This window comes from Chiloscyllium plagiosum, chromosome 17 (genome assembly GCF_004010195.1).
Source record: "Chiloscyllium plagiosum isolate BGI_BamShark_2017 chromosome 17, ASM401019v2, whole genome shotgun sequence".
Classification (NCBI taxonomy): Eukaryota; Metazoa; Chordata; class Chondrichthyes; order Orectolobiformes; family Hemiscylliidae; genus Chiloscyllium; species Chiloscyllium plagiosum.
In genome coordinates this window covers 38,855,593-38,882,882 of record NC_057726.1, presented here as the reverse complement: position 1 = coordinate 38,882,882, position 27,290 = coordinate 38,855,593, and the positions used below count along the sequence as shown (strand labels likewise).

General features: G+C 37.1%; 1 protein-coding gene across 3 annotated transcripts; it reads left to right on the top strand.

Moving 5' to 3' along the window:
- On the top strand, positions 1-26,826 carry shcbp1 (SHC SH2-domain binding protein 1). 3 transcript variants are annotated; one of them, XM_043706893.1, is made up of 13 exons: positions 1-206; positions 2,453-2,596; positions 5,103-5,218; positions 7,901-8,109; positions 9,457-9,549; positions 11,957-12,196; positions 13,793-13,967; positions 14,866-14,986; positions 16,082-16,120; positions 19,299-19,417; positions 22,440-22,526; positions 23,463-23,610; positions 26,351-26,826. In XM_043706893.1, the coding sequence occupies exons 1-13, from the start codon at positions 152-154 to the stop codon at positions 26,701-26,703; spliced, it is 1,899 nt and encodes a 632-aa protein (XP_043562828.1). In that variant the 5' UTR covers positions 1-151; the 3' UTR covers positions 26,704-26,826. The 3 variants fall into 3 exon arrangements, with proteins under 3 accessions (XP_043562828.1, XP_043562827.1, XP_043562829.1); XM_043706892.1 differs by having other exon boundaries at positions 3-206; positions 16,082-16,213; XM_043706894.1 differs by lacking the exons at positions 1-206; positions 2,453-2,596; positions 5,103-5,218 and adding an exon at positions 5,286-5,358 and having other exon boundaries at positions 16,082-16,213.
- The last annotated feature ends 464 nt before the right edge of the window (positions 26,827-27,290 follow it).

Genomic DNA, 27,290 nt, shown 5'->3' with positions numbered 1-27,290 from the left:
GCGCAGTCGCCGCTCTTGCCGCCAGTCCGGCCAATTAAGGCAAACAAGCGGCAGAATTTGAATTGGGAGCCCGTTGTAACGGCCGGAAGAGAGGCGGGGATCGGGTCGCCATCTGCATCGGCCTCTCGGGGAGACAGACTCGACACACGGGATGGTGGAGGCAGCAATAATGCCAGCGCTGACGGATCCGATGCTGCCCGGAGAAGGTGAGTCCGGGGAGGGAGTCCCACACCCGGGCCGTCTGCTCCGGGAGGGGGGCCCCACACCCGGGCCGTCTGCTCCGGGAGGGAGTCGGGGGGCGGTGGGAAGGAGCCCCAGACCCAGCGGGGAAAGCTCAGCTGCTGCTTTCTCCGTCCCTTGGTGTGAATTATCCTCAAAAATACTGAGGCTCCAGCCGCTCGGCATCTCTCACCTACCATCCCATCAGAGATTAACAGTACTGTCTCCACCCTGTATCAGTAATATTTATAATTTAATTTTAATCTCCTGAATAATAACTTGACATTCCCGGATACATTTGTGAACTTGACGGAACAATAATCTCTAATCGTGACCGTGAGCCTGGCAGTAGGAACTTTGATGGTGTGACATGATCTCTCCAGCACAGAAACCGACATCTTCATTGAACTCCATCAATCTGTAGGTCTGTGTATTTCCCCTGGCATCTACCTGGCTTCCTGATCAGAGCAACCTGGTGAAAACCCCGTTTGTTGAGAGTCAGTTATTTGCAACATTTTCCTCTGTGTGACACCTCGTTATGGCCACTACAGTAATCAGTTTTCCATTTTCTTGGTGGATTTGATCCTGGAGGCTGCTGGTGTTATTGAAGTGAATGTATTTATTCCCATGCCTAAACATCCTAAGGAGTAAACTGCGTGGATTGACACTGTATTGACGTCTAAGCAGGGTTGGGTCCGGATATTTATAAAACCCTGTAGGTTTCATGGTCATTACCTGGTGCTAGCCTCTAAATTACTACATTTTTAAAATTCAAATTTATAACTTGTCTACTAGAATTTGAACTGACAACAGCTCAATGGTAGATTCTGTAATCACAAGAAAACCATAACTGTATGTATGAGAGGTATAGTTAGTAAGTTAGCTGATGACACCAAAATTGGAGGTGTAGTGGACAATGAAGAAGGTTACCTCAGATTACAATGGCATATTGATCAGATAGGCTAATATGCTGAAGTGGCAGATGGAGATTAATTTAGATAAATGCGAGGTGCTGCATTGTGGGAAAGCAAATCTTAGCTGGACTTCTACACTTAATGGTAAGGTCCTTGGGTGTGTTGCTGAGCAAAAAGACCTTGGAATGCAGGTTCATAGATCCTTGAAAGTGGAGTCGCAGGTAGATAGGATAGTGAAGAAGTCATTTGGTATGCTTTCCTTTATTGGTCAGAGTACTGAGTACAGGAGTTGGGAGGTCATGTTGCAGCTGTACAGGACATTGGTTAGGCCACTGTTGGAATATTGCGTACAATTCTGGTCGCCTTCCTATCGGAAAGATATTGTGAAACTTGAAAGGGTTCAGACAAGATTTACAAGGATGTTGCCAGAGTTGAGGATTTGAGCTTTAGGGAGAGATTGAATAGGCTTGGGCTAATTTCCCTGGAGCATCGGCAGCTGAGGGGTGACCTTATAGAGGTTTATAAAATCATGAGGGGCATGGATAAGATAAATAGACAAAGTGTCTTCCCTGGGGTGGGGGTTCCAGAACTAGAGGGCATAGGTTTAGGGTGAGAGGGGAAAGATATAAAAGAGACGTGAGGAGCAACTTTTTCACACAGAGAGTGGTGTGTGTATGGAATGAGCTGCCAGAGGAAGTGGTAGAGGCTGGAACAATTGCAACATTTAAGAGGTATCTGGCTGGGTATATGAATAGGAAGGGTTTAGAGGGATGTGAGCTGGGTGCTGGCAGATAGGGCTAGGTTGCGTTCGATATCTGGTTGACGTGGACGAGTTGGACCAAAGGGTCTGTTTCTGTGCTGTACATCTCTATGACTCTATATCCTCTGCAATAATAACTATAGGACTACTAAATATAAATAATACACAATTATTTATAATTTTATATATTTTGATTTTTTTCCCCAATTACATTATTCTATTCTTGCTAAAGCTGTCATTCACTGAAACTCAACAATTTCCTTCGATGTACATTGTTGTTGTTCACAACCCTCATTGATCTATTAGCCATGTATTTACTTGTAAGTATTGAGCATGGCCTCTCAAAAATTATGTGCTGTAGCACTCTGCCAGCTGATCTTGCAGGGTTTAGTCTGTTGTTCTTCAACATTATTTCCCTGATTTGTTGCAAGTTCTGTAGCTAAATACCATGAGAGCAATAATATTGTATCTAAAATTGTGATTAGCTTCTATTTTAACTGTCTAAGGAATTGTGCTTGACAACGAATGTTATTCATTTTATATCTAACTGTATTTCAAGATCAAGTGGAAATTAGAGGCAATCATGACAGTCCCAAAAAGGAAAATCTGTTGCTTCCAAGTACAACGAAGTTTCCAGAAGTTATTGAGACAACTCAGCTTACCTATTATGAGCGATACAGGGCCTACCAGGATTACATCTTGGGTTAGTTATTTTTTATAATGTTTCTAAATGACATTATGGATTTCTATATGTAGTATAGAATGCAAATGCATTGTCACACAAGTTCAGATGTTGAAAATGAGAAATATAGATAATGCTGATGCACAACAATATTTAACTTTGGTAATGGCATAAAAAGGGATTCAAGCCAGACTAGAGATGTAAAAATGATTTTTCACAAGCAATTTAATAACAGTACACAGGGGCTTCAAAGTGTTAACTGGTAAAAACAGGTAACAAGCTGATAGGAATTTGGCACAGGCTTCATGTTGCAATCATTGCAAGAGCCAGCATGGTGTAACAGGGAGGCTGGAGCAGTGAGGGCAGTAGCATACAAAACCAAAACAAAGAAAAAGATCCAGCATTGTGGAGGCATCCCATCATGACTGTGGCACTGGAGCAGAAAAATATGTTTGTGCTACCAAGTCATTCCAGTGATCGACGAGATTGGTGTAAATTCTTGCACTCTGCCACGCATCAGTGCATCAGGATGATCACCAAAGCACTTTTGAGAGGACTGCTTCCACACCAGTCCAGGCAGTCAAGCTGAGAGACCATTGCTATATACCTCTGGTTGTAGAGTTTGGGCGATTGTGTGCAGGTGATGCTCAAGGCTCCTTTCGAGCAGCAAGCTGCCTTTTTTACATGAAGGCTTCTAACCTCTCAATTGTAATACTATGATCGTTGTAAAAGGATCATTGTAAAATGTGTGCATGTTTCGTGGGAAGCAATCACTGCACCCACAATCATCAGCCTCAGATCCCCATAGCTTTTATGGTCCCTGCATGCCTTCCAGGATGGAAGCTGGGACATGGCTACTTACACAGATGTGGAACCACACATGGATGCTGAGGAAAGAGGGCCACTAGAATGAACATCAAATGGGCTTCTAAAGAAGTGATTTAGATGCTCTGATATTTGGTGGAACTTTTCAGAATGTTCTATTGCAAGTTTTACATATTGTGGTGGTCCTTTGTCCACTGTACAAAAGCTGCTGGAAAAGGGGCAAAGTGTTGAACAAAGAGGGTCTCATGGATTGCAGTTTTTCTATTGCGAGGTGCAGGACTCCAGGGACACCAGTAATGTGAAATAAGATGTGTTTGAGGAGTTTGACTCTTGCAATCTGGGTCTAAAATTTTACCTTTCTTCAGCCCAGTTATCATGGATGAAGCATTTAGTGCAATGGCACTATCTGTCACATCCTGCCTCTTGAGAGATGACTTCATTTGAAGTACCAAATCCAGCAAGAATCGAAAGATGTTGTTTTCCTTTAAGTGCACAGTCAATGCAAGGCTTAACATTCAGAAGTTTTATTCACCTGTGCACTTCAATTTGAGCTAATTGTTCTCTTTGAATTCTACTTAGTATACCCTATGTGCTTGTTGCTGACCTGAGGCTTCTAGGCCAGGGGAGGCCTCCAGCTGTCCAAGACTTTGAGGGCCTAGTCCTAGTTAGGCATTTCTGCCTAGATTGTGGACCCTTCCCTATCATTGCAACTGGTATAAGCACTGGTGTCAGTGGCAGAAGGGCTGGAGCCACTACCCACTCCAGGAGCAGCCAGAAAGTATTCCCAGAAAGCAGAGAAGCCAATCTTTCTCCCTTGTAAGTTACATCTATAATACACATCCAGCATGAAAATCATGCAAACACCAACCTCAAACTTGCATTCTCATTTCCACCTCGAGTTTCTTTACAAAGTGATGATATGCAAGTATCCACTCAATGTTCTACAGAATATGGTTCTCTGTGAAGTATGGCTGCTGAATTCCTAATACTTGTTAGCTATCCTGGCAGGCAGACAGACCCCATTAGATATGCTGACAGCCTTTTGGGCGCCAGCAGCTGCTGCCGTGTCACCTAATGTTGCCATCACTATCTCTCTTCATGCTTCTTTGTTCTGTGGTCAGTTCAGCGTCATCCCAGTACTGATTGCTGTTGTCACTGGAAGATTGTGTGTATAGGTATTGATTATTCACATGCAAAAAAGAAGATACACCTCCCTGTCAATGTGCTGTGACCTTTGGCTAGCTCCACCATTCAGCCGTTAATGTTCTGATATTTAATCAAATATTTTTGTCAGCCCTTCCAGAAAGAAATTGTACTGTTCGATCGTTAGTTACCAAATATTCTGTAGAACATCAAGACACCTATACTAATGGAAAGTGACTGCATTAGCTGCATTAGATTGTAAGGTAAAATTGATATTTGGGTGTTTAGTCCAAGAAAAAATATCACAAAGCTTTTTCTTTTGTTTGCCTTGTTAGATTTCAGGAATTAACTTCAAAATTCTTATTCACTTCAGACACTTAAGTTGGGTGATCTCTATAATTATAGAATGTCCATAGAAATAATTTACCATGGCATCTATCATTTTATTCTCATTGCATATTTTTGTGTTGAACTCTTTGCAGAATATTATGTAAAATTCTTGATTGAGGTTTTATATTAAGGTAATTGAGGATTCACTGTTCATGATTTTAACGAACAGGTGATACTAAACCATCAGAAGTGAAAGATTTCATTGCAGAATACTTGGAGAAGGTCCTCGAACCGTACGGATGGCAAGCACTCTGGTCCAATGATATGTTTGAGGTGCTTGTTGAGGTAAATGTCTGTTAAATTAATGCATATGGTGAATGCTAACTACTGCATTTTGCACTTCTGCTTGCAGTGCTGCACAAACACATTATAGCATGTGTTCTACAAGATCTATTGGGCTTCAACCCCTTGGTTATGCAGATGAGGTGAGATGTTTTGGATGTGCCTTGAGAAAAGTACAAATTTTTTTTAGTGATTTCTCCAATTTCACTGATTCAGATCTTTGAGCCATTGTCAATTTTACATTTCATTCCTTGATACTTCTGCGTGATCTTTGTCATTTAAGCGTTCTTCAGGCACGAAAGAAACTTGTCTAAATTTTTCAAATCACTGGTTCACTATTTCCTCTCCTGAGTTTCCATGGCTGGATTTCCAAATGCCAGTTGGGATGGGAATGAATGCAGACATAACTTGAATACTGTATTCCTAGAAGGTAGCAGAACACAATATAATTTTAAAGGGGGGGGGGGCGATTTCATGAAGAGAGGAGATAGTGATGCATCCAGAACCTGAATACCTCGATTTAAGTGTTCTGAGTTCATTAATTAGCTTCCAAGGAGTAGCTTTGAAATTTCCTTTGGCATGCACAGGGGACACTATCTTGGATAGGTCTGGATTCAGCTGGCATGCACACTGGAGAACCATGAGGTCTCATACATAGGCTGGCCAATTCATTTAAAAGAAGGAAGTCTTGTGCAATATTTTGCCACAGCTGCTTTGAGATATTTGTGTTATCAATGGCAGCAGTAGAATCCTGAAAGGGATGCCAGCCTGCAGCAGGGATTGACAGGGGAAGTCCTGGTTAACAGATGAGTGGTAATTGTGGGAGTGGAAATGTGTGCATGTTACTCTGTTACTAACTGGAGCAGCTTCAGCAGAGGGATTCTCCTGGTGAGGGTGGTGACAGAAGGAGTGTGTTCTGGATATCACTAATCTCTGCAAATGTCTCGATATATCTGAAAACTTGACGCTGTTTATAGCTGCCTGTATGCGTCAGTCCAGGACACCTCTTGCTGCAAGATCTTAATCAATGACAAGCCCAATTATAGTTGTCACTTGCCTTTTCAAAGAGCTCTTGCTTTCAGTGTTCTGCTTTTGGTTTACTCTTGGCTCTGTTGATTGGATAGGAGAAAATTTTTTTTTTTTTTTTTTGGATGAACTGTTCAACCTCCTCGATTCCTGAAGAAGGGCTCATGCCCAAAACGTCGATTCTCCTGCTCCTTGGATGCTGCCTGACCTGCGCTTTTCCAGCAACACGTTTTCAGCTCTGTTGATTGGATGCCAAACTTGTGTCACGAAGGCATTTAAGGCCTTTTCTGAATAGAAGGAAGAAAAAGCAACAAGGCAAAGTTGATTAGCCACAACAGTGCATTCTTGATCTTAGTTGCTTTGTTCAGGACAGAAGGGCAGAGACCAGTGTTGCTATTTGTGCTGTGATTTAGTGAAAGCAGAGCCTGTGGATCTTCTGAACATGTTTGCTCGGATCAGCGAGGCTTGTCTTGCTTGTCTGTCACCCTCTAAGTGCATCATACCCACAACTATGATCTGTACTTTTTGCAACCTTCTGCCCGAGTTCGTAGAAATACAGGTAGCCATTTTAAATTTGGCAGATTGTGTGCTTCCATTGTAAAATCTGCCTTGTTTTATCCCCTTGAAGCTGCAGTTACAAGAAAGTGACTTACATTTATGTTTTATCAAGTGTACTGCCATTCCCGACACCATCTAAGGTACAAAAATAGAAAAATAAAGTAATAAGTTAATCAGTACAGTTCTTTTTAGTATAAAGTAGAAAAATAAAGAAATAGTTAGAAGCGCAGATTAGATGTTAATATTGACCCTCAGCGTGGTGAATTGTGCACGGATGCTGTCAAATTCCCAGCCAATACATCTATTCTTCTCTATGTGGAAACGATCTTTGACGTATTGTATTCACTGGATGACTGCTTGAAAGGACGTGACAATTGCCTAGGAATCGGAAAGGGCAAGATTTACATTGAGTATGTCCTTTATCGGAGCTCACTAATTGATTCCATATTGAAAAAACATTTTCATATGCCGTCCATACTTTTCGGTTTAATTCAGCTGATTTGCAGCAGGTATAGTTCCATCTCAGGATTTTTGTCAGTGTAAAATATGTCCTTTGTCTTGTCTTGCTTGTCTGTCACCCACTAAGTGCATTGGTTTTATACCAAGAGCGATAAATTCATAAATTAATTTGATGTAACATACTCCTATCTTTTTTGACTAAAATTAGCCATTTGCATTAATTAAGAACTTGTGTAGAAATTCACATTCAATCAAATTTTTTCAGGCATCTTGTATGCAAAGCTGCTGATGTTTAAAATAATTTGGTTAAATTCATATTAAGCTTATAAAAACAAAATACTTTTAATTACTATGGTCTCCTGGATGAGATTATCTATTCTACCGCAATGTGTCCCTATCACAAAAAGTAGTCTCCTACTCCATCAGTATAAATATCCCCTTCCCACTAACAGCTACCAATACTCAGCCTGTCTATCATTTTGTTCTGGCAGCAGTTATCTTAAGCAAAATTGCTTGAGATACTTGAGTTTTGCAGCAAGTATGCTTCAAAAAGGCAACACAATTCTGTGTTAATTAAACTGAAAATGAGGTCATAGATTGAGTTTGTTGTATTTTTGAAAAGTAAACTGTTTATAATTTCAGGTGACTGATGTGGAGACTTCAAGCCACAAGGCTGTGGTAAAGTTAAGCGAGCCATTCCTTTATGAGTCTGAAACATATCCTCTTGATGCAGAAGCAATGGAAAGTTTTCTTGAGGCAAAAAAGCACTTGGTGCCATTGCAAGAACTATATGTGGTGAACGATGAGTCAGGAGAGTTTGACCAAACTGCTCTTGCCATTGAACATCTTCGGTAATAAATTTGATAATAGACTGTTTTTGACCTTTCCTAAAAATCATGAAAGAATTCAGCCCATTGAATATGTTTGATAACTTTCTTTTAGTTTGTGTTGTTACTACTAAACTGTTAGACATAAGCTGTAGTTTTTTTGACCTGGAACACAGGCACGATTTTAATTTTGTTTGAGTATTAGTTCAGTTATGAAGCATGGTTCTTTAAGGATGCAGGAAGCAAAATCAAACAGCAGGTTGAAAACCTGGTGCTCTAGCAGAGACAGGGTTGAAACTGAGAAAGTGGACTGATAAGCATGCCGGTATGATTTTATCCTTTCCTTGTGGCATTCTAAATCAATGAGATATTTTGGCATCCTGTGGCAGTGATACTAGTATTTATCTACATTAAATCAGGAAGATTTCATATCCTTCATTTTAAAAAAAACCTTTTACTTAACAAAATAAATGATTGGATTCAGAGGCTCATATAAACACACTTTTGACAAGTTTTCTATAAATAGAAAAATAATTTTTCAAGGCTAGTGAAGTATTCTGCAGTAGTTATGAAGCTAGTATGTTATTTAAAAATCCAACTAAACCTCATTCCACAAGGTTTTGAGTTGCATTCTGGTCACCACACTGCATCAACAATGCATCCTCTGGAAAAGTGTAGAATCACAAGTAGAACCTCTACATTTCTACTTTATTCAACTTATGTGCGAACTCCAGAAAATGCAATAAATTCCAATGGGGGTACTGACTGGTTTGTTGCTTTATCAGTCTACTGCCTAGTATTCAGGCCAAAACGTAAATCTGATAATTTATGCTGCAAATGGTCTTTATTGCATTGGTGCCCTTAAAAATTGAAGTTTCTGTTCAGTTCTACATTGCAGAAGTAGTAACTTAAAGATGTGGAATATTATTGATTGTCATTTATTTTACAAAATTGCATTGAGTGCATGAAGCTTCTTAATGCATGAAGCTTCTCAACTCTATTTTAAACCCTGCATTTATTTAGCTAATCGATTTGTAGCTTTCATTTTACAATGGATTTTATTTGGTTTTTGATATGTTAGAAACGATCGATCAATTCAAAGCAAGTGCACCAGCTTTTCTGTTAAAACTTGTTCAAAGCAGAAGTGTCACGACTGAAGAAAACTTAGTCATAAAGCTTTTTCCTAGAACCTCTCCGAACCTCCTTTACCCAATAATTAGTTGAATTTTTGAATGATTTTACAGGCTGCTGTAAATGATAAGTTGTATGTTTTTAGTACTTCTCTGATACAAATAAATTTATTTGTATGTTTTACTATTTATTGCCATTGGTTACAGTTAATATAAATTGCTTGACATTCATGTTTTGTAGATTTTTCTTTCTTCACATTTGGAGAAGATGGGACGAAGATGATGAAGATGATTTTGATTATTTTGTCAGATGTTGTGAACCAAGATTAAAACTGTTAGTATGATTTGCCAAGGTTTGACACAGTCAAATGTTGAACATTTTCAGAATATTTAGAATTCATTCAGAATTTGTAGAGTTAATGTAATTTTTTATTACTCGGGTGATGAATTTAGTACAGTGTTTCCTAGAAATGCAGTGACATTTCTGTAAGGCCTGCCACTGATTTAGCGGAAATTATAAGCTTACTGTGTTTAAATATGTAAATCTCTGCATGTTCGATAACTTCCCTTCTGCCCTGATATCAACATGTCAGAATATTATGTTGTCAGAAAATAGCTGTATGAACTTTTAAAACCCCAGCTGTAGTGGTCAGTTAAAAGCATGGAGCAAATTTTAAAGACACAGTTGACATAGACATTCTGTAGAAATTCCATGCATTACTTATTTTAATGAGATGAAGTATATAAACGTTTAAGACCAAAAAATGCTGGAAATAGTCAGCAAGTCATGAACCGGAAATGTTAACTTGATTTCTCTCTCAGTAGACGGTGCCTGATCTGCGGAGTATTTCCAGCATCATTTAATTTCAGATCTCTTAAAAACCACAGTACTTTGCTTTTGCATTTTTTAAAATATTACTGATAGGCTGCATTCCCATTAATTTTGGTGTCATCTGCATAACTGCTGTGCACAAATCATCAGAACTGCAACTTAGAGTGAATGTTGCTGATAGCCCTTGTCTGCTTCATGTTTCAAATCTTATTCAATTTTAATTAAATTGTAACTGTCAATGAAATTAGACGCTCCAGAGAATTGTCACCAAATGAATTTTATAACTGAATTCAATCATTTATGAAATCCTCCTCAACTTTTAGCCTAATTCTCATCCTGCCCAAGGCTGGCTGTAATCCTTTGAGCCCTGAAAATAAAGTGAAATAATGAGATAGCAGTATTTGATTCATGACACCAGATGGTGCTCTAAGCAAACTGAAATTTGATCTTGGCTTAACAAGAATATTAAAATTGGTTTACCCCGTATAGTGAATTGAACTGGAGAATTTATTGACGATTGGATTGCGATAATGTTCTAGAATGCAAGATTGTTTCTGGATGCAGATTTGTTCGCTGAGTTGGAAGGTTTGTTTTCAAACGTTTCGTCACCATACTAGATAACACCATCAATGAGCCTCCGGATGAAGCACTGGCTTTCTATTTGTGTTTAGGTTTCCTCCTGTTCTTTTTCTCAGGGGGTGGTAGATGGGGTCGAACTCGACGTGTTTGTTGATAAGAGTTCCAGTTGGAATGCCATGCTTCTAGGATTTCTTGCGTGTACCTGTGTTTGGCTTGTCCTAGGATGGATGCGCTGTCCCAGCCGAAATGGTGTACTTACATACAGATGAGGAAGGACACCACTTTGACTGGGACAGCGCACCCATCCTCAGATAAGCCAAACAGAGAGATGCATGAGAATTCCAAGAAGCATGGCATTCCAACTGGAAGTCTTGTCAACAAACACATCGAGTTAGACCCCATCTATCACCACCTGAGAAAAAAAATAGGAAATGACATCATCTACCCAAGGAAATCTAAACATATAAATAGAAAGTGGGTCGTACCACCAGTGCTTCATCCGGAGGCTCACTGATGATGTTACCCCGTATGGTGACGAAACGTCTGAAAACGAACCTTCTCGCTCAGCGAGCAAACTTACATCTAGAACCTCAACCTGAGCTACAAAACTTCTCAAAACTCGCTAAAAATAGTTTCTCATTCTCTAACAATTCTTCCCCCTCTATTGAAAGCTTTTATTCCTTGTTGCGGTGTATATCTCTGGTGTTCTCTTAATACTTTGCCCTTTTTTTTTAATGTGTTAAAGCTGTGATATATTGACAGGCAATTTGCCTGTGGAGGGACAAGGTGGACAAGTTTGATCCTGTCATTGGCCAGTATTCAATAGCAGTTCCTGGGTAGCAGTTTGGTTATAGCTCATGTGTTTATGACCCCTTTCCACAGTGGTTCTGAGGTTAATCATTATGCTCCCCTAACTGCTCTGACAAAAGTTGGCTAACTGAATGGACTGAAGATTGGATTTTTAAATTTATTTGTATGGATTATGGAATGTGATTTATTTTTAAGCAGTGCTGTGGAAGTTGACACCTGAATGTAGATTTTGACCAATGAACATAGAACTCTTCATCAAATTAAGAAGTGCTGGAATCCTATTTTAATTTTCACTTAACTAATTAGGTTTCAGACATTACACCAGAATTGGGACTGAATGAATCCATATCCTGAAATATTTTCATGCTGTCAAAATCATCCATAATTGCCATAAACAAATTGGAATATGAGTTCAACAGTACCTTTATAAATTGTATAAAGGGGAGTGCGACTGTGCTGGTTATGAAATTAATGATACTCTTTTATTGGAGAAAGCATCCAATTTTGTTTTTAAATTCAGGTACTATGATATTCTTGAAGATCGTGTTCCTGCTGATCTTGTTGCTGAATATAATCGGCTGTTAACCCAATGTGAGGAGACTTATAAAGAATTTGTAAAAGTGAGAGAGAATATATCTATTAGTGATTCAGCGGCAGAATCTGAACTGAATAATGTTTCCATGGTGGAAGGAGTTAAACTTTGTGAACAATTGGAGAAGCTTAAATATAAACTTCGAATAATGGAGGCCCCACTTTATAGGTAATTGATACTTGGTTTCACTTCTGTTTACAACCAATGCCTTGCACCTTTCCTGTTACATATTAAAATTAATGGAAGATTACATTTGTTATAAATCAGCTATTTACTTTTTTTAACCACAATTCAATACTTTTACGCCCATGTAAACTTTAAAAGAATTAATAAAAATACATAGAAATGTTATTCCTCGTGGAGAAATTTGATTTTTCGCCAGTATAAACTTAACGATTTTTATTTGCAAGGGTGTTGAGTGGTCATTTTGAAGTTAGTATGCAGTTAATACCGCAGTTGTAGTTCATTTAAACAAGGTGTAACTTTTTCAAATGATTTTATAGTTAGACTGTGTTAAAGTGAAATTTCTCATGTTGATTGCTGAAAGATTCCAGACCTTAAATGCAGAGTTTCTTTCGTGATGATACACTCTCCACTTTATGAATGACTGCTGCTCCAGTAACTCGCATGAAGTTAAAAAGCAACCCACTTGATTGGCACCCATCCATCACCATAAACATTTATTTTCACCACCGTTGTCACACTTTGGCAGTATTTACAAAATGCATTGTAGCAACGTCCCAAGGCTGCTTCCGTAGCATTTTTCAAAACTGTGACCTCTACCATTTAGAAGAGTGGCATCAGATGCAAAGAAACACCACCTACAAGTTTCCTTCTAAGTCTGTCATTCTGACTTTTAAACATTTTGTTGTTCCGACACGTTCCCCCTCTCCGATAGTACGGAGTGTACCTATACCACATGGATAGCAATAGTTTAAGAAGCTAACTCAGCAACACTATTTCAAGGGCATTAGAAATGATTAGTTACATCCACAGATGTGGATAAACCAAAAAAAATCTGGATGTCCGTGCGTGTGCGGTTTCCTGAAATTGTCAGTTTTTCTGCATTCATGATGGCAAGGCTGATAATCTCATGACGTTAAGTGGTGAAACTCAGATGTTTCCTTTGGATACATCTGGTACCATAGGGATTTGTTTAAATAGAACAGGTATATAGACATGTATTCTGTAGAGGGTGTGGCTTAAAACATAAGTCTGAAGTAATTTTCGATTTCAATACTTTAAAATGCATGGAGCATCTTTTTTGCTCGGAGTCATTCAAGGTTAGCATTCATTGCCCATCTTTTAATTGCACCTGAGAAAGTGGTAAATTGCCTTTTTGAACTGATCAATGAGAACCTCCATATTCGGTGATGGCAATGAATTTGAACATCAAGCAAAAATGATCAGATTCTTTCTTGTTGGAGATGGGTATTTGTGTAGCACGCTATCACTTCTTACTACTAACTTCCTACTGACTGAATTTTGTTGCATGTGAGCACGAATTGCTTCATTGTTTGAGGAGCTGTGATTAGAACTGAACACTAACAGTAGACATCTCTATTTGAGAATATAATAGGGGAAAGTGTCATTGCAACAGCTGAAGTTCGTTGGGATTAAAATATTACCTGGTGGATCTCCTATGTTGATGTTCTGGACTGAGATGATTTACGATTGGGAGAAATTTGGTTAAATTTATTTTAAAAATCTGAAACTCTAACCCTGACTATGAACATCAATAACTTTAAAAACATTTATTTTTAGGTATGTGCTATGTCAGGATGGCTATGGATTCCCAGCAAAGCAGGCTAAAGGACTTCGTCCTTCAGGTGAAAATGTTATTCATGTAGTTTCAAATTCTATGACCATCACTCTGCTACAATCTCTGCTGAGGGAGAAACTAAACCCGGACTGTGTTACTCAGGAGCATGTGCTCAAGGTAATGATTCTTAAGACATCAACGTATGAAATATTAGTTAACTAAAACTTTCAGTTCTTAACACAGTCAGAACTATAGTAATGAGGATTGTAGAGTGGACCAATTTGTAATCCTTTTGCAAAATGTTTTGGCATGATGAAAAATTAGCTGTTGTATTCACAGACTTAATTCCTTTAAATGTGCAGTGGCTTGTTACTGTATGATGCTTGTGTTGAGTAATCGCAGTGCTTGTTCAGTGAGGGCTAACCTTTGCTAGGGCAGGGTGATCCTCCCCTTTTTATTTAAACAAAGCATTGCACTCCATGGATCAACTGAAACCCTAGAATGAGTTGATTGGATTTGTGTTTTAACATGTGCAAGAGGGTATTTCTGATAATGTGTCCTACAATGGAATGTCAACTAGATTTTGAGCTTTGTGTAATTGGTGTAATTGAATTCAACCTGCAAACTTGTGGTTAGTGCTCCAAAAGGAGCAAGTCTGATTGAGATTTGTGGTGGCTATTCTCTAGTTTTCATTTAAGCTTTTGCGATATAAAATTTGTTAACGTGGCATCATATCAAGTCAGTTTAAGATGTAGGAAACCTTCGTGTTAACTGGCACAGTTTCTAAACTTGTACCTGACAATTATTTTCCAGGAAATATGCAGTTAACTCTTTGCATGAAATATTTGATAAGCTTTCAATGAAGGTTCCTTTGATCATTAATTGGAATTATATAATTCAGGGGACATGTGCAAATTAGACTTGGAATGGTTAACATTGAAATGAAGTAGTGTACAATTATGGTCCTTTTTTCAACTCGAGTCCAAAGATTTTCTTCTACAAGAAGTTATTTTACATGAAATGTTTATCTTTTAAAGTAGGAGCAAATGTTTTATTTAGCTACTTTTTATTTTAGTTTCACAGTGATCCACTTCTAGCAGTAAATGCCTGCTTTGAAAGAGATGTTGTTGTTATCTGTCCTGGCCATTACTATGTGAATGGCTACTTCAGCATTGCTGATTCCATTCAAGTTGAAGGTAGGTACTTAAGGGCAAAATGTATATTTTACATCATTTATGCCTGCTTTCTTATCTGTAAACCTGGTGAAGGGTGATCTATCAATGCAAGGCTCCATTTACCAACTATTTTTAATCTAGTGGTACATGTTTATAAACAACTTTATGAATTATTCATTTCTTTGCTTATCTAATGAAAATTCAGGATGCTATAGAATAGAGTTCTGAAGATGCAAAATAATTGTAATATATCGTACTTCGTTAAATCTCTTGCCAACTGTCTGATAGTAATTCATTTGAAATGCTCAAGTTTATATTTTTGCTAGTTTCATTCAACAGCCACAATCAAATATGAGTAATATTGAGAGGGTAGAAGTTAGAGACAGAAGCACTGTTTATTGTTGGCCGAAGTTAGAAGAAGCAGAGCAATGGATTTGGAACCAACATGCACGTGACTGTACAATGAGATGGAGTCTTATTTAACATGATCAAACCATGAGGGAAAGGCAAAGCATAAATCCTTTCAGTTGGATTTTGAAAATTGAAATAAAGAGCAGAACTTTGGAAAGAAAAAATGTGAGAGCTCCTGTCTGAACTTATGATTGGGAATGGCACATGTTGGGCAACTGAAGAGAGTTAATGAAGGTTTTTCTGTTGGGTTATGAAGTTTAGGGATCTGCTGGAAACTCTATTCTGGTATTTAACATTCTTTAACTTTCCATACAAGCGCGCACTCCTACATTTGTATTTTTCGTGAGTGTTAGTCATAAACATAAGTATGAAGAAATTATGTGTGTGTATAGAATTTTGATAAGACTACAGTTTGTGGTCAGTTCTGGGCTCCATGTTGTTAAAAAAAAATATGTTTAGGGGGCAAGGTAGGATATGAAGAGGATGTTTAGCACGGTTGCCGAGAGAAAAGGAGCAAAGTGACATAGAGTTTTGAAATGTTAGATTTAAGGAATATTGTGATCTGCAGAGGATTTGAACTTCCACCACTTTGTTACTGTAGAAATCTAAATCATTTCGTGCATTGCCTGGTAGAGACTGTTTATATCCTTCAAGTCTGCAGTTTATTGTCCACAAAATCATTACATGCTTTCTTCCTCTGACTAGGGTATGGGCTTCCTGATGACATTGTGCTGGAAAAGGAAGGTAAAGGAGATGCCTTTGTTGCTTGCACTGCCAGTTGTTTAAAAATATCCAATTTGAAATTTATTCAGCATGGTGCTACAGAGGGTATTCTATGTAAGTACAATATAATTGTCTGCTACACTGGCAAAGATACAGAAACCTGTGAGCATGAGATTTTAAAATCTTTAAATTCCTATGCTTTTATAAATTTTGATCAATTATTGTTAGAAACCACTTTACTACAATTCTGCTTAGTTATACATTGTTTATTTGTCATGCCTTCTTGTACTTTATTATAAATGCTTCTGTTGTTCTCATGCCATCAGTACCTCGACACACACCAGGTTGATAGAGGGCAAGTATTTTCTTTTGTACACAAACTCATCTCAATGGTGCTTTAAATGTGCATTATCTCCATAGTATATAAATAAGTGCTAGACAGTGAGTATGTGTGGTGATCACTGTTGTTTATCCATCCTGTCCACACCTTTCAGAAGGTCAGTTATGCAGTAGCAATAAAGAATACAACTAGTGTGAACTGAACAGGCATCTTCTGTCCAATCTGAAGCAGTGTCAGTAAAGCAAGGATTCAGCTGCGATCTGGGAACGGCTGTGTAAACATAAAGGAGATTGAATTAAGGCTCTTGTACTGCAGTGATTGTGTTCATCTCTGGGCCAGAAGATCCAGGTTCAAGTCTCAGAATGTACAAGCACGTTAATTAAAAAATACTTCTTAAAAAAAACACTTGAGGGGTGGGTAAGTTGGGAATCCTTGCAAGTCTGTGCCTGCACTTTGCCAAGCTGGTCATTGGTAGGTCGAGTTGCAGGCTGTTAGTGTTTGCAAGACCCAACTGCCTACCCCTCTTCTGTTGTTAAATCTGTAAGATGGGCACCAAATATTCCTTGGAGATGGGAATATTTGGTGCCCATAGGCATTCTTCAGGCCTTCCACAATGTTTGGCATCCAAGGATTTGAAGTGCATTAACTCTTCCCAAGATATCACTTCAATTTTAATTTTAGTTTTTCTTTAAAATTTTGGTCAGTTACAGTTCTGTTTCAAGGGACTATCACTAATCAATTTTATTCAATTGGATAATCTAGTTATAAACTCCTGTTCCTTTATAGAAAGGCATTTGATAAAATTGTGTGATTAAGTTAGGAGCTGTGTGCTGGTGATGTTTCATTTGAAGTAAACATAAGACAGAGTCCACCTTTACTCAGTCATCCTACAGACTATCTGAAATCCACTGCTCATCAATGTCCAATTAATTGAAACAAGACCTGGACCCCAGTCCCTAGTCATAGAAGCCGATGCGCCACTTGCCTCCTTAATTGCTTGCTATGCCAGTATCCTAACTTTGATGTACTTGTACAGGGAACAAAGTTACAATGAACATCCGTAATTAAAAGTTTTGCAACTTCAAAAAATTATTCTTTTCTGTTATTGGAAAGCAAATAATTCCTGCATACGCTATCTACCTTGTTGCAGACTCATTTAACTTGTTCATATATGTGGCTAGTCTTTGGAGAGTTAGGAGATTATTATTGCAAAATTCCTGATAGCTGATCTGCCCTTATACTCATTGTATTTCTAGCCAATATCCACAACCAAAATGTTGTTGCTGAGGGATTCTGCAATGTAATGCAATCTGCGATAATTAGACATTTTTTGTTTTGGAGGTGGCAATGTCCCTGGCATAGTTAAACATTTGTCCTTCTTCAATATTCCCAATTCTTTTTTAAAAAATTATCAGCATTTGAGCTTATGACTAATGGGTATTCATAAAAACAATCAGTTTCTATTATTGAAAAGCATTACATTTTGCCTGAATTAAATTCAGATTTTAAAATCTCAAACTTTTTCATATAAATCATACCAGAGAGTTTTCACTATTGATTTACTGTTTATTGGTTTACAAAGCAGTGCAATGCCCACTGTGGTTCAATTCCCCTCACTGCCTGAGGTTACCATGACGGATTCTCCTTCTCAATCTCTCCCTTCACCTGATGTATGGTTGCCCTCCGGTTAAACCACCAGTAATCTTTCTCTCTCTCTCTAATGAGAGAGCAACCCTATGGTCTGATAAGGTGACGCATTGTAAGTGCTGTTTATTCATAGTATTAACAATTTCTTCTTTAATTTTTAAGTAACCAAATATAGTGAGAGAGACTCCGAGAACAATCAGGTTACAAAGTTTTTAGTGTGCTCAGTAATTTGGGCATTGATTAATGATTTTGCATGGAGTGATACTCAAGCAACTTTGTGCTTGAGAGCTGACACAAAAGTATCCTTGGTGACCACTTATCCTGGGTGATTATACCACTTGAGAACCAAAGCTCTATCAGCCACCAGTACATTAACAACTTGTATGGTTATATTGTTGTTTATAGACTCATGCCAATTATTATTGTTCATACATAATATTGCAATAAATTGCTGTACTGATAATTGCTTTCTTAGAAAATAAATTCAGCATGCATTAGTAGACAATTACAAGCATCTTATCACGTCTTTTATCCCTGAGATCTTTTTTTTTTTGAAGCATCTGAGATATCAATCTGTATATATGGACATATTCGTGAGAGTTCATTGTGCTGTGTTCTGAAGTATTGACGTCAAGGTTAGATGTGCAGAGGTGATTTTCAGGTATATGTATAGTGTTGAGAGTTGATTACCATTTCCATCTGAGCTTCCCATGTGTTCAGATAAAACCTACATATCAGATGAAAATAAATAATTTGCAGAGTTATAGGTAAAATGCTGGGTTATGAGATGTGAGCAGACAGCTTTTATCAAAGAGCCAGCAGAGGCATGATATTCTTTCTGTATTGTAAGGTTCTATTATTCTACAGGATGACTTTTTTTTCCTGACCAACACATCAAAAATTAACATTTCCTTTGGGTGTCTCAGGTTATCGCATTTCTGCATTTAGACTTAAATTAAGTTAAGTTTTGAAAGTTAAATATTGGAAGAGCATCTATCTTGTTTTTGTACAATCTTTGCTGTATGCTTAGGATCTAAATTTTTATACTGACAAGTTATGAATTTTTTTTCATTAGTCTAATTTGTTTTATAAGCAAACTAACTTCAAACAGTCCTGCTGTCTAATCAATTATTTGTTCCTTTATTTAGCCAATGGAATAAAGTGGGAAAACATGTTCCATTCTTTTGATTGCATTTTTAAAAACTCTTTTAGGTATTCGTAAGGGTCAGGCTATTCTGGAGAATTGTGTATTCCAGTGTGACACTACAGGAGTTGTATTGAGAACCACAGCAAAATTACACATGAAAAATTGTGACCTGTATGGAGCAAAGGTATAGTTTAATGCCACATCTTCAGAACTACAAAAATACTGGAATGGGATGATAATCTCTTGACTTTTAATTTTATGGAATTTTTTTTTGAGAAATGACATGCCAGAATGTCTAATGATGGAAGAACACAATTTTGCTCTGAATTTGAGCTGAATCCATCAGTTTCCATAACAACCTAGTTTAAATTATATGCGAATACCACGTCTTTTAGGTAATTGATCAGGATATATACTTTTTGTGCGTTTCCAAGAATTGTCTGCTTTTCCTTTTAGCATACTTAGTTACGCTGTTGCACAAACTCGACATGATCTAAGAGGGTGTAGTCAACTTGCTGTGGCTAGTAAGATATATCCAAATGTGTTGTAGATAGATTTTCTTCCTTCCCTCTCATTTGTATCATCAAATAATATAATTGTGAACTTTCCATTGGCTTATATCAGAGCTGATGAATGCTAAGGAATAATATTGCCTGTTTTTTTGGTATTAAAATTATATGGGGTAACTTAAATATGTGAATTGTATTCTCGTGGCCATTTTTATTAAAGATTTGGTTTTAAAATATATGCATACTTTTCTAAGTAGTAGAGCCAGTCAGCAATTGGAGTTTACTTGCTTCTTGAAAATGCAATTAACAATGAATTTAATTAGTGTTGCTAAGTGAGAGGAAATAGTGTTAAATGATTGTTAATTGATGAAAAATATCAATCTAAGGTTATAACAAGCTTTGAGATAGAGAAAAGATTAAAATGTTCTTTTTTTAGTTATTCTTAAAATGTACAGTGGAACTGTGTTTGTCAATACTATTTCCCAGAAATTCTTTGCCATGCAATGATGTTATGATCGGTCTTTTGTTTTTATTTCATTTTTAATTACTTATACATTATGCCAATACAGGACCATAAAATGACTAAAATGTAGGTATACTTAATTATCCCTGCTCTAGTTAAATTTGATCAAAGTAAAACATCACATAATTAATGTGACCCATTCATGCTCCATAAGAAATTCAGCAGAACATTTGATCTGTTTTGTAGCCTATTCTTTGAATTGCTGATCAATAACCAATAGCAGATTAGCTTAAAATAGTTTCTTGATTATTTCTTAATTTACGTCTAGATCCTAGTTTCTTTTAATTTATACTATGGCAAGAACAAAAAAAAGTGTTTATTCCAGATGTGACATGTTTTGAATAGAAACAGAAATTGTCACAGCTTTCCTGAAGGCATTCAAAATGAACATTGACTAATTGATTTAACTGTGCAGTTTAAAGATGAGAGCACTTCAGGAAATATTCCTCAAGAGGCAAGTACCTTTGAAAAGACATGGTTTTATTTTCTCTGGGGTTGAATTATTGCTGAAGAAACCAGTTTTGTAACTGCATTGTGTATTTTGTGCTGAATATAATTTTTAATGTTGGTTACTTTAAAGAAATGCAATATAATATGTGCTTTTCACTTGGTAAAGTATCAGAAAATATTTGTAATTTTTAAAATAGTAATTTTAATCTTTAATTTTTTTAGATAATGCTAAATTACATTGAGCGAAGTACATGTCATTTTTTTTATGGCATTGTGTGAGTACCAGTGTATTTCTCAAGCTAGAATTTTTAATCTGTGAAGATCATCAAGCCCATCGTGCCTGCCAATTCCATTCTTGGCATAATTGCATACACAAGTATCCCACTCTTGATCATACATTTTCCTCGGAGACAAAAAAAAATCCATTCAGTATTACAGGAAATTCCTGACAATCATAACATAACCAAATCTATCTTGCAGCTTTACTTTTAAGTGGAAATGTCATCTTTCTCTCTAACTATGTTGTCATTCATTACACTCGCATGTTTTGGCAGCTTCTTCCAGGATAAACAAAAAGGATTAAATTTCTGATGATTATTGCGTTTCCTGGGAAAAATCTTAAGACCGTTTTTCTAACTATGGATATCAGCTTGACACATGCAAGTTGCACAAAAATTACTGAAGTATGGTTTCTACCAGTCTCTCAGTTGGTCCTTGTAGTTTTCATAGTAATGTAGGGAATGATTGACTGACTCAGTAATGATTTTCAATGAAGAAATACTCATAATGTGTTTGACATGATGAAACTGAACACTTAAGTCAGCAGTAATGAAAGCTCTCACGCAAAACATAAATTCCAAAGAAAGATTTAAGTTTAACCTTAAATTAGAGGTACATTTATTTAGCACATCTTTGCAGAGGTACTAAAATTGAAGGATTGTCCCAGAAAAATAAGTATTGCTTTATCAAGCCACAAAGCATTAATCATGATCCTGTGAACAGTATCTTTTGAAATAATTAAGATCATTTGTACTTTACAGATTTTCACAAGAAATCACCATTTAACCATAGGTTGTCACAAAAATACTTTGGCTCCTGGCATCATTATTTTTGTCCATAAAGTGAACTACTTTCTGTCTAATTTTAATAACCATGTAGGAGGGAATGGGTATGTTTGAAATTATAAATGAAAAGTCTTTGTGAGCCCCAATTCTATTTAGCACTGCCTAATTACTAGATTTTCTTTTCAGGATTTTTTTGAATCTGAGAAGCCTGAGAAATTCTGGAAATTTACAGCAGTTCTTCCTCTTCTAATTTAACTCTAGTAAAAACCAAATATTGAGAACATAGTTTTACTTCAATGGTTAAACGAAAGACCAAAAGCAGAATAGCACACAAGGTTATGGAAATATTTTTCTAACAAAATTAAACAAACAAAGAAGGTGGAAGATGTAAATGAGAATGAAGAAAATGAACCATTTAGTTGGCAATATTCATTGAGGCTGATGTATTTAGATGTCACAAAAATTGTGTAGTGAATCGTAAAGATCTAAACTTAGAAATTTGGGAAAATGTATGTGCATTGAAGATCTGGTTGCAGCCAATGTGGGAAATCTCTTATTGTTTTGGAAATATCTTTCTTGGGAGAGGATTAAGGGGGGAAAACACTGATCTGCACGGAAGATTTAAGAGGAAAAAGATTAAAATGTTGTGTTATTTAACAGGGGGCAGGACTTGAAATTTATCCAAGCAGCACATGTGAGTTGTTTGGAAATGACATACATCACTGCAAGGAGGGAATACGTATTAAGGTAAACCCAAATGCATTTAAGAAAGTTAATAATCCAACAAGAGCAGCTTTCATTTATGTAATGCCTTCTTTGGAAAATAAATTGCAATGCAATTCTTGAATAAGTAGATAAAACAAAAGCTGAGCCAACAAAGGTGACCCAAAGTATCTGCAGCTTGTACATCATGGTTGTTTACACGATGAAGGTAAAATCCAATTGAAAATGTCCATAAGGCTGGAGTGTAGTGATCCATGGATTGCTTTTATGGCATCCATGATGTGGAGGAGCTGGTGTTGGACTAGGGTGGACAAAATTAAAAATTACAACACCAGGTTATAGTCCAACAGGTATATTTGGAAAAACTAGCTTTCAGAGCATTGCTCCTTCATCAGCTACCTGATGAAGGAGCAGTGCTTTGGAAGCTAGTGCTTCCAAATAAACCTGTTGGACTATAGCTTGGTGTTGTGTTTTTTTTAACTTCTATGACATCAGTTATCCTGGTGTCAGTGACTGCCATGCCAATAATATCGAGCACTGTATCCTCCATGCATTGAAACACCCATGCCTTTCTCTAATGCTTTGCTGATGTTGCTTCCTGTTACGTGTCACTAGCTTTATTTGTGATGAGCTTCACGTAAGTGAGATCCACTGCTGAACATACAACCATTGATGTTTTTAATGCTAAACATGCTATACGCATGGAGATGATCTGGCAGGTAGCATAAAGGTTCAAATGTCTGCATTATTTCCATTGGGTGTAGGGTAACTACATTGCAATCTCTGTGACTGTTAGTTGACCTTTTGAATAATTTTGTGGAGGATGCAATAAGAGATGCCTACATATCCATATTGTGTTTGATTTAAAAAAAAAAATCACAATGAGTATGAAAGTGTCTTGGAACTAATTGTAAATGTGCCATAGAATGCCATGTCATTTGTATTTGATATTTATTACAGAATTTTATGGAGGAACTTTATGATGTACCAAAAATAACAATGATGAACAATCTGATTCATAACAATGAAGACTACGGTATCACAATGGCCAAATTTGCCATACACTTACCAAAAAAGAAAATTTCCTCTGCAGTTGCAACACAAACAAGTAAGTGGAAATCTTGTAAATTGATTAACTTAGTTTTGTCACTTGTGATCTAAATCAGGAAAAAGAAAAGAGCTGATGGAGTTAAATGATGGGAGGAAGTTCAAGTGGAATATAAACACTGCCGTGGACCATTTGGTCTGTTTCTCTGCCACTAATACTATATAATTTGTACACTATCAATCTACAGTGAATCATCTTTGTGCGATCAATATGAAATATTTGTAAAATATGACATGCATTTTATTAACACAGGAAATGTGGAAAAGTTAGAGGATTTCCCTTTATATGTTCAGGAAAAGATCTGTTAGGTTTTCTGTTCATGCTCCATTCACACTCTGATTATGAAACAAGCCTGATCTGGGTACAGCAGTACTAAGCTAATCTCTCGACTTGGACTGATAAATCATAAATAACATTCATATAATAATGCTAAGTAATGGCCATTTTGATGAAGGGAACTTGTCTACCATCTGTAAAATGAATCACACTCTTATAAACAATGGCTACCAAAAGCAGACGAGAGATCATTTTACTGTCTGATGCTATATTTGCACCTTCTCACCTTCATTCCAAACATGACTATATATCACAAACAGCAGATGATTTAGTATTGAACTTGAAGCACTCCAGTATTCCTCCCACCAGTCTGAAGAACATTCATTCACCTCTTTGCTTTCTGTTCATGTTTTGTAAACTTGCTATTGGATCTTGCACATATTGTGTTCCTGTGTATCTGCTGCCCTTGTCCTTCTAGATGAGTGGTCATGTGCTTGGAAGGTTCCATCTAAGGAGCTTTGGTGAGTTGTTAGTGCATCTTGTAGATGAAACACACTTACCACTGTGTATTGGTGAGCGTGAATTTTTAAAATGCCAGGCTGCCAGTCAAGTGGGCTACATTATTCTGGATGTTGTTGAGCTTTTTGTCGTCGAAACTGCACTCATCCAGATAAGTTACTTATTCCAGACTTGCTAGCCTCTGATCTGCTCTTGTAGCCATTGTGTTCACTTGGCTCATCCAGTTCAGTTTCTGGGCAATGGTAAACTCCAAGATGTTGATTGTGTGTGGGGTGGGTAATTATAATATCATTGAACTTCGAGAGATAATTGATTCCCTCATTGGTAATGGTAATTTCCTCACCCTTGTGGCAAGAGTGTTTATCCCCTCAAACCTTTAACTAGCAAACATAATATATAGTACTCTGTCAAAACCATTTGAAAATACATGAGTATATTGACTGCACTACCCGCATATGAACTGCTTTGTCTTCATCTCTCCATTCTGTTCCCTCATCAAAAAACTCAAATCTAGTTTTCCAACATTTATTAATAAATCTTTCTGTCTTGTTTCTTTATGTATGTTTGCAAAAAAGGCTGTTAATTTTATTCCTTTGTGTCGAAATGGACAGGCCTGTAACTGAACAAGTGGTTGTTTTTTGAATAAGGGTAAAAAATTTGCAATACTCCAGTTATTTTGACTCTATCTGTAATCTAAGGAGAATTTGAAGATTGTGGTCAGCACCTCTGCAATCTCTAACCATTCTCCTTTTTTCCCATCAATTGAGAATGTGTCCAAACTGGAAGGTATATTCACTATATGGGCTGCGGGCCTTTCAAGTTATTACATTTTGTCTATTTTTTAAAATCTAATCCAGCAGCCTGGCAACTTCCTTGTGTGCAGTAGCTTTATTAATATCCTTTCCTTGATGGCTGCAGATGCAAATAACTCATTTAGTCTCCATCAACAAATATCCATTTTGGTCTATGTCAGTCCTTTTTGCTGGTAATATGCTTATTTGAAGATTTAGATTTTCTTTTCTATTAACTGCCAATCTGTACTTGTTCTGACTGTTTGTCACCAATTGCTTTTCTTACCTCTTTGATTTTGCATTTGGCCTGACTCTCTGTATTTTCAAACTGATATTTGTCTTATGGCCCTTGACTAGAACAGTACTTTAGGAACATCACAAGAGCTACAAGAGTATTGAGAAGATTTGTAGCTCAGGTTGAGGATGGAGGTTTGCTCGCTGAGCTGGAAGGTTCATTTCCAGACAAGAAAATACAGCACCTTCTGGTTGGTGTGGACCACCATTTATAACCCATTATCTGTGCCAAGCGCCTGTCACAATGCAGTTGAGTTCTATTGTTGTTTTTCAGCAATGGCATCTGTCGCCATTGCACTGTAGTCGTGGGTTATAATGGTGGTCCACGCAAACCAGAAGGTGCTGCATTTTCTTGTCTGGAAAAGGTTCTTCCAGCTCAGCGAGCAAACCTACATCCAGCTACAAGAGTTTTAAGGTGGCTCTCCACTGTCTTTTGGGAGCACCAATGGCTAATGTTGCCGTTACCTACACCTTAATATAAATATATATTTTAAACAAGTCTGTCTCAATTGAGGGTTTACTGAGTTATTATGCAATCATAAATTATTCCATTACAATAGTACATGTTTGCAGAATATTTGAGAGTTTGAAATTTTGTTTCATTGTACTTTAGTGAGATTTTCCCCTTTTTCCCCAATGCCAAGTTATTTTTGTGGGGGAAATTGTTTCTGGAAAAAAATCTACTTTTATCTGGAAAAATAGGTTGAAGTATTACTAAGGCATTCTTAACAACTATTATGAAAGGTAGCTCAATAAAATTGCATTAAATTAATATCATATTATTGAAAACAGAAAATTATTCCAAAACAGAAACAAAATTTGAATGTCTATCTCATGACTGTTTAAAAATTTTTTTTTAGGTGATACAGAACAAAAACAGAATCCACAGAACAACATCGATGAAAATAATTCAGAGTTAAATTCTGACTCCTGTGAAATGCAAAATGTATCACCTTTATTAATTGAGTGTAGTTCTAACAAATGTGAACAAGCTGTGGCCTTGAATCCTTCTGATGCTGCTGAATGTGATGAAGTTATAACAAATGAACTAATTTCTACTTCTGCGACAAAGAGGGAGCAATCCAGAAGCAGATTAAATGAGACGCTAGATGCTGGGGTGATTGATATGATGTCACAAGAAATGTTTCTATCCATCGTCAGTAATCATTTTAAGAAAAACGGGAAAGGAAGCTTTGGAATTGTGTACTCCTAAATCCAATGTAACATAAACCCTGATGTATGAAATACATTTGTACATAATTTTTGAAGCAACTGTATAACAACATTTTTCATCAGCTTAAAGTTGTGTATGTAAAATGGAAAAATCACAAAGCTTGGCAAAGCTTCTCGATAATTCTATCTTAAGGTGTTCTAGCTAGTTGGTGTATGTAATCACGTTTGTCATTCATCCAACTCCGGACCTGTGTTCAAATGCAATGCAATTTTAGCTGATTTATTGCCAATGAATTGTGTAGTATTGATGATGAGTTAAGAATACATTTTCCATAAACTACAGAAAGAGACTTAATTTGTTGCAATTCAATTAGCTGTATAAAATTATAACACTTAAATGCAAGATTTGTTTTGGGGTTATGTGTATTATTCATCATTTTTTCCATACCATTATTTGGAGCTATTGATTCTAAAGTATTAAACTATTGTGCTAATTTCAGGAATCTCTTACTTGGCAGTGTTCTTCCTGTTCCTGATCTCTTTTCCCCCCCCCCCCCCCCCCCCCCCCCCCCCCCCCGCCCCCCAGCCCATCTGATTGTCCTGATATAATCAAGCAGTCAAGACTTA